We start from the raw sequence: 12,769 nt of genomic DNA on the forward strand, positions 1-12,769 counted from the left end.
ATTAATTTGTTACCAGTGTAAATCCTTATCTGCAGATCCTAACTCACCAAAATAGTCTCATTGAGTCCCATGGAAATAAATAAGGTTTTACAGGACTGGCCCCAAAACATGTATAATCCAGAAAAGCCATGTTTGTTTTTCAGTTGTTAGTAACATTTTATTTTAAAAAAATTGAAATGTGTTTCACAACTTTTGTAGTGTTCATCTCCCCAATTGTTTCAGCTCTGCTCTTCTTCCTCTCATTCTTTTTTCATTGTCTTCTCTTCATGGTAGATCCTCAAAGCTCTTTGTTATAATGATGAAAAATGTACAAAAAACCTTTATCACAGCTTGTTTCTCTGCTTTGAGTTATGGATATAGATGATATTCTAATGCACAAACTGGGCTTCTCTGTACATAGCACAAACATTTAAAAATCGAGACACAATTTCAAACCAAAGTGAATGCTGAATATCAACCTGGATTTGATCTTGTTTTGTAGCTGGTGTTTTCACTCTGTCACTTTCCTTTGTGCCTGTCATAATCCCAACACACGTAGATTCATTCAGTTCAATTTTATTCTGATTTTAAATAACAGTGATAAAATAAGGGAAGTAGTCTGGGAATTCCTAATGCTAAAGAAAACAGAGCACAATCTTTTTACTGAGAATCTGAAAAGTTTTAAAACTGTTAAATGACAAGAATACACAATAAAGACAAAAGAGACAACTTAAGGCAATCTACTTTCTGTACACTGGGGTGAAAATTGCATAGTAGTCTCATCAGCCTTTGTTGTAGGATGGATTGCTGCTCAAGAGATTCTGGCATGTGTTTTGCCGCTTTGTGTGCTACCACTTTTATTCCTGGGAGAATTCTGCTCCAAAAAATTAAAAATTCTATGCCCAATATGTTAAAATTCTGCATATTTTATTTGTCAAAATAACAATATAATCAGGTTAGTTTCAATTATTTTCATCATTTATTTCAAAACACCTATCAGCAAGTATGTCTATAACAATGCAGACAGCAAAAAAGATGCAGGAAATGTTTTTTGACAAATAATTTCCTTACTAGGTGTGTTAATACAGAACTTTGAGTCATATTCATTTAAACTGCAGTACAGAACTGTATTTCCCACACCCCTCAGAAGCGGTGGAAAGGCTTCAGGGGGTGGGGGTAATGGAAATAATTGCTGGCAAGGAGCCTGAGAGCGAACTCGGAGGGTTATTGGGTGTGGGTGGGAGAGGTATAGAACATTTTTGGGGGGGTCCTCCCCCATGCAGACCCTGGCTTACTGCTAGTCTCTCCCATTCAGTCAGGCACATCTGCTCCTGTCTCTGTGTGTCCCTGCACATCCCTGCCTCTTCCCCATATATCCCTGCACCCTCACCCAGATACCACTTCTCCCCTCTGTCCCCATGTCCCTGCACCTCCATTCAGCCACTCCTGTGTTCCCATGTTGCCCATACTCCCACTCAGCCACCTTATCTCCGTGTGCCTGTGGACAGCGCATAGAGACCCCCAGCCCCTCCACCTAGGGGCCATAGGTACATGCCATCCACTTCTGGGAGCTGCGCGGAGCCAGGGCAGGCAGGGAGCCTGCCATAGACCCGCTGTGCCATGGATTGGGAGCCGCCTGAGGTAAGTGCCACCTGGCCGCAGCCTGCACCCCGAACCCTTCCCTGCACCCCCACCCCCTGCCCCAGAATCAGAACCCTCTCCCATACCCTAACTCCCTCCTAGAGCCCTCACCCCCCAACCCTGTGCCCCAGCCCAGAGCCCCGTCCTGTACCCCAAACCCCTCATCTCCAGCCTCACTCCAGAGCCCGCACCCCCTCCTGCACCCAAGCCCCATCCTGGAGCTGTCATCCCCACCCACACTCCAACCTTCTGCCCCAGCCTGGTGAAAGTGAGTGAGGGTAGGGGGGAGCGCGTGATGGGGGTGGGGGGATGGAGTGAGCGGGGCAGGACAGGGTTGGGGCCTCAGGGAAGAGGCGGAACAAGGGTGTTCAGCTTTGTGCAATGAGGAAGTTGGCAACCCTGCTTCTGAACCCCCTCAGCAGCCTCATGTGCCCCACACTGTCCATCCCTCCATATCCTGTCTCCCCTCCCCTGGTTTCGTGGGCAGGATGCTGTGAGGAAAGCAGCCTCTCCTCCTCCCTATCCACAGCTTCCTGCCCTCTGATCTGGTGCCACAGCAGCCTCTGGTGGGCAAAAGGTGTAACTGCAGCACCTGTCCAGCAGAATCTATTTTCTGCAGAGACAAAAATCTTCAGGAGACATGAATTCTGCACGTGCGCAGTGGCACAGAATTCCACCAGGAGTATATTCTTTGGCTCTCCTTTTGGAAATTTGATGCTTGTTTTCTGTTTCAGCATAAGGCCAGGTGTCAGATCTTCATGAATGCCTTATGCAAGACATAAACCATGGTTGCTGTAAACAACTTGTTTTTAGAGTGTGTTGTGTTTCTTGGCCTACCATATCATGCTTCATGGGTCGCTTGTGCATTGCTTTTTATTTCACGAACAAAAAATGCCAAAATGTTATTTCCAGAGTAAAATATTTGTTTCTTAATTGCTGCACTGCAGCAAACTATTTTTGAGGAAGCCCTTAGTGATTCTGCAAGCTGTTCATACCAGTGCAGCCCTGCACCTCTGAAAAGCCCCTTTGAATGGGTAGCATGCAGGGTAGGGGACTTAGAGGGCAAAACTGTGCTTGTGATAGTATTTGTTTTTTGCTTGTATAAAATCAACAGACCCCGGTCGTCATCGGCCGGGATCAAACCCTGGGACCTTGGGATCTTAATGCATGAGCCTCTACTGCATGAGCTAAAAGACACATGTCTCTTAGCTAAAGCCGTAGCAGTCTCATCAATGTCGAGCTGGTTTAGCTGCCACTAGAGGGGAACAGATTGCCACACCAAGCAGGTATGGGTTATGTTTGCTTGCTTATTTATTCTTAATTCTGAGGGCTTGATTTACCCCGGTGAAATCAGGAGTATATCTAGTGAAGCCAATGGAGTTGTTCCAGTGTAGAACCAATGTAAATGCGATCAGAATCAGGATGTGAGACTGTAGTGTAAAAGACACAAAGAAACCTAAGGAAACGAATGATTGATCTTCATTCATTCCCCGTAGAATACTTCGACATGGTCAATCAAACCCACATTTGTGTCTGAAATTTTAACTGCTATATTTTGTTTTGTTTTGTTTGCTTTAAGGATTTTACAGCGCTTATGTATAGTCAGTTTCACTGTTTTGACTGTAGGGGCTGTTATCTCTTTCCCCTTTTGTTTTTTTAGGGTTATCACACAGTAACAGAGAGGGGAAAGAGATGATTGTAAAATGGCAGAGATTGCCACCGTGTCTCAGAGCAGGTGTAGAAATGGAAGCTATTTTAAACTCATTTTTACAAATTGACTAGATTACAAGATGACTGTGTCTCCTTTGATCAAGTCATGAAAACAAAATAGTTTATTACCTCTTGGCACTCCCGTCATAAAAATTATCCAGTTCTACAAAGCTGCTGGAGTCTTTCAGAACAGATATTCAACAGTCATCTTTGACAGTAAAGTATACCCCCCAAAAAACTTGTTCTTGGCAAAAATAGAGATTAGATAGATCCTCTAGGGGTTTAAAAATGACTCATTTTTCATATTTCTCCTTATTAGCCTTCTGTGTGGCCTGCCTTAGTACAGATTCTTACATTAAAACTCAGTTCAAATAAGTCCCCCTCCATTTTCCCCTCAGTACTTTCTTTCAAGTTTCAAAGCAGTTCATTGAGGTACTTCTTATACCATTTTTACCACTTTTTCTCAAAGAAGGGAAGTTATTTCTGTAGTTGCACCTAATTAAATGACATGCCCCACTATTTATATAGATATATAGAGTGTATGTATGTACAAATGCACATGTACACAACTCTTCTGGAGTTACTGTTTAATATCAGATAAAATAATAATGTGTATTTTTTTCATGTATAAAGATATCCTGTGTGGTCACACAGGTCCCCAATCATCAAGAGCAACCAGCCCTACTATGGGGCAGGCAGAAAAAATAAAGCGAAAGCTTGTGGATCTTGGGTAAGCATTTTTTTATTTAAAAACTAGATTACTATTAGAAGGGGATGGAAAGCTAAATTTCAAATGACATTTGTTGATGGTCTCTAATCTTGTTATAGGGCTCCCTTGAGAAGGAGTTCCCACAAGGTCAAGAAATGGAAAGAGAGAGAAGTCATTAGAGTGGCCTATGGCACCAGGTATGGGTAAAACAACAAAGATGTAATCCGTCTCATCCTAAAATCGTTGGCAAAACTGTGCAATCCAGGAGATGAAACCACTGATAGTCCACCTTTCCTGTGTATTGCTAAAATCAAGTTATACCCCAGGGGCGAAATTCTGCTCTTATTAGCTTCCATGTACCCCTGTTATAGCCAGTTGTTTTTAAGGAGAAGCTGACATTGATGGGAGAATATTTTAACAAATAGCAAAGTAATAAGTACTCATAGTCTAAAAATAGATTGAGCCACATGATGCCCAAGATAGGCCTATGCACCCATTGACAACGATGGGAGTGGCACACACAGATTAGTAGAATTCACACACACGTACCTATATAAAATATTAGGACTGTCAAGCGATTAAAAAAATGAATCACGATTAATCATACTGTTAAACAACAAAAGAATACTGTTTATTTAAATATATTTCGGGTGTTTTCTACATTTTCAAATATATTGATTTCAATTACAACACAGCATACAGAGTGTACAGTGCTCACTTTATATTTATTTTTATTACAAATATTTGCACTGTAAAAAAATAAAAGAAAAGAGATTTTTCAATTCACCTAATACAAATACCTTAGTGCAATCTGTATCATGAAACTTGAACTTACAAATGTAGACTTATGTACAAAAAATAACTGCATTCAAAAATACAACAATGTCAAACTTTAGAGCCTACAAGTCTCCTCAGTCCTACTTCTTGTTCAGCCAAATGCTTAGACAAATAAGTTTGTTTACATATGCAGGAGATAATGCTGCCTGTTTCTTGTTTACAATGTCATCTGAAAGTGAGTACAGGTGCTCATATGGCACTGTTGTAGCCGATGTCGCAAGATATTTACATGCCAGATGTGCTAACGATTCATATGCCCTTTCATGCTTCAACCAGCATTCCATAGAACACGTGCCTATGTTGATGACGGGTTCTGCTTGATAACAAACCAAAGCAGTGCAGATCGATGCATGTTCATTTGCATCATCTGAGTCAGATGCTACCAGCAGAAGGTTGATTTTTTCTTTTGGGTGGTTTGGGTTCTGTAGTTTCTGCATCAGAGTGATGCTCTTTTAAGACTTCTGAAAGCATGCTCCATACCTCATCCCTCTCAGATTTTGCAAGACACTTCATATTCATAAACCTTGGGTCGAATGCAGTAGCTATCTTTAGAAATCTCACATTAGTACCTTCTTTGCATTTTCTGAACTCTGCAGTGAAAGTGTTCTTAAACAACATGTGTTGGGTCATCATCCGAGACTGCTATAACATGAAATCTATCGCAGAATATGGGTAAAACAGAGCAGGGGACATCCAATTCTCCTCCAAGGAGTACAGTCACAAATCTAATTTATGTATTTTTTTAATAAGCGTCATCAGCATGGAAGCATGTCCTCTCGAATGGTAGCCGAAGCATGAAGAGGCATATGACTGTTCAGAATATCTGGCACATAAATACTTTGCAATGCCAGCTACAAAGGTGCCATGTGAATGCCTGTTCTCACTTTCAGGTGACTGTAAATAAGAAGCAGGCAGCATTGTCTCCTGTAAATGTAAACAAACTTGTTTGTCTTAGTGACTGGCTGAACAAGAAGTAGGACTGAGTGGACTTGTAGGCTCTAAAGTTTTACATTGTTTTATTTTTTAGTACGGTTATGTAACAAAAAAACCCTACATTTGTAAGTTGCACTTTCTTGATAAAGAGATTGTACTACAGCACTTTTATGAGGTGAATTGAAAAATACTATTTTTTTATCATTTGTACAGTGCAAATATTTGTAATAAAAAATAATAAAGTGAGCACTGTACACTTTAATATTCTGTGCTGTAATTGAAATCAATTACACCTCTACCTCGATATAACGCTGTCCTCAGGAGTCAAAAATCTTACCACGTTATAGGTGAAACCGCATTATATCGAACTTGCTTTGATCCACCAGAGTGCACAGCCCCTTACCCCTGGAGCACTGCTTTACCACATTATATCCTAATTCATGTTATATCGGGTTGCGTTATATCAGGGTAGCAGTGATTTAAAAATGTAGAAAAATGTCCAAAAATATTTAATAAATTTCAATTGGTATTCTATTATTGAACAGTGGACTTAAAACTGAGATTAATTGTGATTTAATTTTTTAAACTATAATATTTTTTTTTAGTTCATCCTGATGAGTTAACTGTGATTAATCGACTAATGTATAAAATACACGTGAGACCCTTTACCCTAAAAGCTTGACACACAGTGTTTCACCCAGCACTGAAAAGCAGCCTCTGATGGGATGGAGGACAGCAAACCTTAAATACATTTTGCAGCAGCCCTATAAAACAGCTTATTTCAGAAAGTGAACAGCTTCATAACAATTTAAAGATACATAGGAAAATTACGTATTAGAATTAACTGCTCAATGAGACACCATCTTCAGCACCTCTGTTCACTCAAACTCAAAACCCCAGAAATGGCAACACCACACCTCTTTCCCACACTACATATAGTGAACTTTCCTTGAAGATCTCCTGTGCAAGTACTAAGGAGCTCTGGCCAGATCTCAGACCTAGGTCGTATGACTGCAGGCATGAAAGGGCGAGTCTTTTTGTTAAATGCCAAAAATGGTGGAATAATACATTCTAAAAACTATAAAAAAAACAAACTGATCTAAAACTAACAGAAAGGAACACAAATGCGAAAGAAAAACAATAATATAAATGAACAATCAAAGTAAATAAATTAATCCAACTGTGAATTCTCTGCAGAAACATCATTTTGACTTGGGCTCATGCACAGTGATTTTTGGAACTCTTCTGACATTCTAACTTACAGATAAGTTTAAAATTTTTTACAAGCATTAAGCCAAAGTTCTAACCTTGTATCTGAGAGGAGGATTGTTGTGCTGAATGTAATGTTCTAGATTGGTGCACACGACTCCCGGTGATGTCAGTGAGAGCAGCTAGCCATGTCTTATTCTGGGGGTAAATCACTGCAGCCCCATTGAAATCAGTGGAGCGACATCTGTTTACACCATCTGAGGACCTGACTCATTGTGTGCCTCTCTAAGGCTCCGTAGAGCTTGTGCTTTATATTGCTGCATGTCTCTGGGGAAAGAGAAATTTGTAAAAGAAAACTGTGTGCAGTGATGCGTATCTGTGAGAGATCTAGAGTCTTTAGTGAGTATATTTAGCATTTGAATGACAAACCAAAGGGAAAAAAATGAATCTTTCCTTGCCTGTGAGAAATAACCATTAGAGTAGAATTGTTTTCTATTTGACTGTACAAAATATTTCTCCTTTCCTGTGAGAAATAGTCAAGAGCAGGCTGAGAATCAGTGAATAGTGAAATATAATCCTGATCATTCATTTCTAATAGCCTTTCATTTTTCACTGCTGCATATGCCTGCTTTTGGATTCAGTTGTTGAAGGCAAAGATTACCTCTCTCAAAATTCATGATCTTTTACAACTCTCATTATGTCTCTGTAAATGGGAACATTATTATCACTGTGTAATGTTTTAAAGACTGCTTATACTTTCCTTTGCTTCTGACACTAAAGAATTTGCTTCTCAAGATCTTTGGATTCTAGGGAAAGATGCTTTCCCTAGAATCCAAAGATGAGGAAGCTCTTTGAACACAAGTGACCAATCCCATGACAACATCCTATTATAATGCTTTGTTCCCATTAGAGCGACTGATTGATGTAGAATTAATCATTTTGTCAGATACATGCTTCATACACTATTTTGCCATTGTTGGCATTTGTACTGATTGTACTCTCCTCTGTGACCACCACTGGTCCTAGATAAATCAGAACTGCCTCAGTTCTGCAATGCAGATGGGAAAATGAGCTCTCCTGCCTATGTAGCAGAATGAGCCTACATGTTATCAAGCCCAGCAATGTAGAGAACGCCTCTATTCTTCCCTGCACAGCAAGATTTTAGAAAAGATCTGGGGTAAGTTTAAGGGAGGAGCAGGAGTGAGGCTAATGGATCTTCCACTGTGTGGATGGCCATCTTTACTGGGGAGGGGGATTTGGGCTCTGCCGTTGTGGGTGGACCTTATGGCAAACATGGCTGCTCATTGGCCTAGAGCAATCAGGCTTGTCTGCTCCAGCCGGAGAACAGCTGATCATTTTCTGCTTACTGTAGTTAAATAAGCTGCTTTTTTTTTTTTACAAGCTGAAGTTGCATTACGGATTTTTGTAAATGTAGATGGTCATTTGTCCAGCATTTCTCTGGGCTGGCAATAGAGTTCAGTTAGTATTAATGGCCTGTACTTTGAGATATGGTACGTCAGAAAAAACAACACTTAGGTACTGTTCAGTTCTCATCTGCCACCAACTTGCTTTGGAGGTCATTTACCCTCTCTTCGCCTCAGTTTCTCTATCTGCAAAATGGGTGCAATACTTCCTACTTCACAGAGCTACTGAGGATTAATAAGTAGGTAAATGGTTGTAAATCAGTTTGAAGGCTTGAAGTGATAAGTATTACTTCCCCTTCTTAAAAGTACTGCAGCATGCTAATATATGGGGATATTTGGAAATTGAATTTTTAAAATAAATATGGCTCTAGGTTTTGTACAATCATTATAACTTCATCCAGATTTCATTAAAGCAAATAAACGTCTCCACCCAACAATGTGCCTGCTCTGAAACCCTAATGAGCCCTCTTGATCTAGATTGTATTTTTCTAAACTAAATACAGACTTTTGCTGTGAGATCCGGGGGCAGAGTTAAATACGTGTATTGTAAAGCAATAGAGAACCATTCAATTCTGAAACAGGCTGTCATAAATCCTGCTCAAAAGGTATCTCAAATTATAGCCAAAACCCATGACCCAAATTCTGGCCTCAGTTAGGTCATGGCAGCCCCAGTGATTCTAGAATGTAAAGTCTTTGGGCCAGGGGCCAAGACTTTATAGCTTGTCCATAAAGCACCTAACACACTTGGACACAATATAGGTAATAATTTACCCTGTTATTCTTATAACTGTTAGCTTTTCCTCGATGATGACATTCCATTCATTCTATTTTTGTTTTAGCAAAGGTAAGCTCATCATTTGATTAGTCTTACCTAAAAAAAAACTTAATATAGAAAAGTCTTTAAAATTTATGTCAGGATAGTGATATTACCTATAGAGAACTTGAGTTCAAAAACTACCCTTTTCTCCCTTTATCTAATGGTATGTTTTCAGAATGCCAATACCTGCAAGTTATTTTAGTGTTCAACCATGTTTTTAGAAGTAATTACTCTTTTTGTATTGTTATTTTAAATAATTATTAATTTGTTTATTGAGTTTTATACTCTAACACAGATCCCGGCTCCTTTCTCTTAAACAGCACCACTCGAGAGCTGCTGGAGAGCTCAGCAAGCAGTGCATCTATGTCAGAGCAATCCTCCTCTCTCCCCTATAGCATACCATTCACATGGTATGGAGGGAGTGGCAGGGGATCCAATTCTTCCAGCAACCTGCCTTCATCTAGCAGCTCAACTGAACCATCCTCTGAAAATCTAAGTCCAGCTAAAAAAGGGTCCAAGGTAGAAAACAAAAGCTACCATATTCCCAGTATGTGGGAAGCTCAATGCTTCCAGAGAAATAAAGAGCCAATGTGGTAATACTGCAATAAACAATGCATGGTGTTCATTGTACAGTAAAAACACAAAATTTTGAATACTACCATTCCAGATTGTGTATTCCTTTTTATTCCGTCTCTCTTTTGATGTATGTTATTGGTAAGATAGGTATGATGTGCTGCACCATACCAAATGGCACCAGTGGAAAATAGCATTTTTATCCACAGAACAAATGCTAGATTTGTGTATTAAATTACAGATATTTTACTGCATTTTTCAGGACTGATTGTCGAGGGGAGAGAATATCTAACTCTGTTTAACCTCTCAAAGTGAGATGCTTGCAAACTAAGAAATGTCAATAATGTACACTGTTTGCAGTGTTGTTGTAGCCCTGTCGGTCCCAGGATATTAGAGAGACAAGGTGGGTGAGGTAATAACTTCTATAGGACCAGCTTCTGTTGGTGGAAGAGATCACTTTTGAACTTCACTGTTAGTTATTTGCCTTTTTTCCACAATAACAAATCTGCCTTTTGCACATGTTGAATATCAGATTTAATTCCATTTCTGAAAATATTTGAAGTTAAAAACATGAATTATTTAAAATATTTCTGTGATTCCTTTCTGTGTGCATGAAAGCTTTCAGCATGATAGCCCTAAAATGTATTGTACATAACTTTCCTGTGTTGTTTAATCTGTTTTCATCTGTGGGAAATATTTCTCTAGCAGAATATACCTTGTTAGAGCCTGTGCACGTCACTATTTATGTTGGGCTGGAAAGGAAACTGAAGTGGTTCTGACCCTCCTTTTCAGGAGTGTGACTCCAAGTGACATTCATTTTTCATATATGCAGTAGCAGTTTTTGAAGTTTTCAAGGGCATTTACCATTCCTTAGGGCCTACATAGGAATCTACAATATTGCAGAACTCTGACTGGAAACAAAATCTTACCATTATGCGGAGAGAAAGACAAGATTACCTGATGTAGATTGAGCAAAGATAGGGCACATAAAGGCAACACGGTATGTGGCGGGGAGGGGGTGGATTTTCAAAGGGATAAAGAGTAGTTGGGTGTACCCAACTTTCATGTGATGTCATTATCCCACTAGTTCTCCAGAGGGACTTCCAGCAGAAAATGGGAGGTCAAGGCTTGATATTCTTCATATTTTTTAAAAGAGCTAGTTGAAAAACGGGTGGGTATTTTTGTTGTTTGTTTCTTTGCACTGACTTACACTTTTTACATTATTGCACTTTCGTCTCTGGATTTGAACACCAAGGATGTGGAGCCTGGGTCTGTTTTGTTTTTTATTGAACCTCAGGCGTGTCAGGAATTTCATAATTTTTGTTGTTTTGAAATTGAACTGTTTTCCAAACTAATGCAGATCTGTTGCCAATTGTTGTATTCCCCAGTGGTGATTTTTATGAATTTCTAGGAAAATGTATGAATCATGGAATAATATTTTGCTCATCCTTGCAATACAGTATAATATTTGTCATTTCATTTTTAAGGAAAATAAATGTCTATTTTGTGGTTACTGTTGCAATTATTAGCAGTGCCTAACATCAGAAGGTCTCCTTTACCTTCTGTCTTATCTAAAAGTTTAGGCAAAGGGGGAAGCACCTCTCATTTCTGAAAGAGTTTAATTAAGGCCCAATCCAAAATGGATTCACAGGATGATTTTCTTGCCTTTTCAATAGTGACTTTCATTTCTCCCTTATAATCCACCCTCTCTCCTACCCATTGTGTAACTGCATGTGCTGTGTTTGTCCCAGATGTGTGGAGGGCAGGTATTCTGGAAGGCTCCAAATGCTATTGATCAGCCATGAGAAGCAGTGAAGTTGGCAGTCTCAGAAGGGGCAGGGAGTGTCTTCTCTAAGTGGAAGCCTGGAAATTGCTCTCAGACATCTTTGTTACTAAGACACTAACCTGACAAAAATATCTCTTAAATACATACCACAGTAATATGTTGTTTGCACTGTTTTTGTAGCTGTGTTGGTCTCTCTAATACCACAGTAATAGACATATTACATATTATTTCACAAATCATTAACAGTAATAAAGACTGGGCATCCTTATAATAATTGGTTCAGTAAATTATTGAAATCACTCCTGAACTATGCCAGCCCGGAGGGAAAAAGCAAGTCTCCTACAAGATGTGTTTATAAGATCTTACGTTGACTTTGACCCATCTTTTTGTCTACAGAATTTCACATTCACTGATGACTTCAGTCCCAGCAGCACAAGCTCAGCTGATCTGAGTGGTTTAGGAGCAGAACCGAAAAACCCTGGTTTCTCTCATTCCTTAGCATTATCATCAGATGAGGTATGTCTCTGTCATTCTTACAATGGGCAAGAGTTAATTTCTTTCTCCAATAGGATTTTTCTTAATAAGTATTCAAATGATAGTTTTTCTAGAAAACTTCATTGGAAAAGAAGAATTTGATTCCTGGTTTGCCTTTTATTACAGTATTTTTCATACTTCAGTATATAAAGGAAATAAAATAGGGAAATAACAAAATAAGATCGGATTCCTAATAGGGCTTTGGAGCTGTGCTCCGGCTCCACTCTAGCTCCAGGCAAAAACCTGCAGCTCCACTGCTCCAGAGCTGCTCCGCGTTCCAGCACCAGGCTCTGCTTCAAAGCCCATAGCCTTTGCCACCATTTCATTTCTGTATATTTTTCCTATAGTTACATTTAAGTACATGCAAAGGGACCAATATACACAGTTTGTTAATGTCATTTGTTAAAAATAAATATAACCGGGATGCCTTTGAGGGCATATGGAGTGTGGGCTAGCTAGGTTGTAGAGGTATGGTATAGGTAGACTAGCTGGTGAAGCCATTTATGATTGAATTTTAAGGATCAAACTTCAAAGGTATCTCCACCCAACTTCCGTGTGTGTGATGAGTTAAAAAAAAAAATCACCCGTCTGTGCAGTTTTTGCACATTATTACACAT

At 39.5% G+C, this 12,769-nt stretch overlaps 1 protein-coding gene across 10 annotated transcripts in view; it reads left to right on the top strand.

Annotated features, from left to right (window-relative positions):
- The window catches only part of PPP1R9A (protein phosphatase 1 regulatory subunit 9A), a 243,183-nt gene that overhangs the window by 219,078 nt on the left and 11,336 nt on the right, over positions 1-12,769 (top strand). For 6 of the 10 annotated variants that reach the window (XM_032785350.2, XM_032785349.2, XM_032785348.2 and 3 more), the window contains 4 exons: positions 3,964-4,060; positions 4,159-4,236; positions 9,580-9,778; positions 12,015-12,134. In XM_032785350.2, coding sequence (XP_032641241.1) covers positions 3,964-4,060; positions 4,159-4,236; positions 9,580-9,778; positions 12,015-12,134 — 494 coding nt within the window. The remainder of the gene's footprint in view (positions 1-3,963; positions 4,061-4,158; positions 4,237-9,579; positions 9,779-12,014; positions 12,135-12,769) is intronic. The other 4 variants (XM_032785353.2, XM_075062354.1, XM_032785354.2 and 1 more) reach the window with 1 other exon arrangement.

The sequence above is a fragment of the Chelonoidis abingdonii genome, chromosome 2 (genome assembly GCF_003597395.2).
Source record: "Chelonoidis abingdonii isolate Lonesome George chromosome 2, CheloAbing_2.0, whole genome shotgun sequence".
Taxonomy (NCBI): domain Eukaryota; kingdom Metazoa; phylum Chordata; order Testudines; family Testudinidae; genus Chelonoidis; species Chelonoidis abingdonii.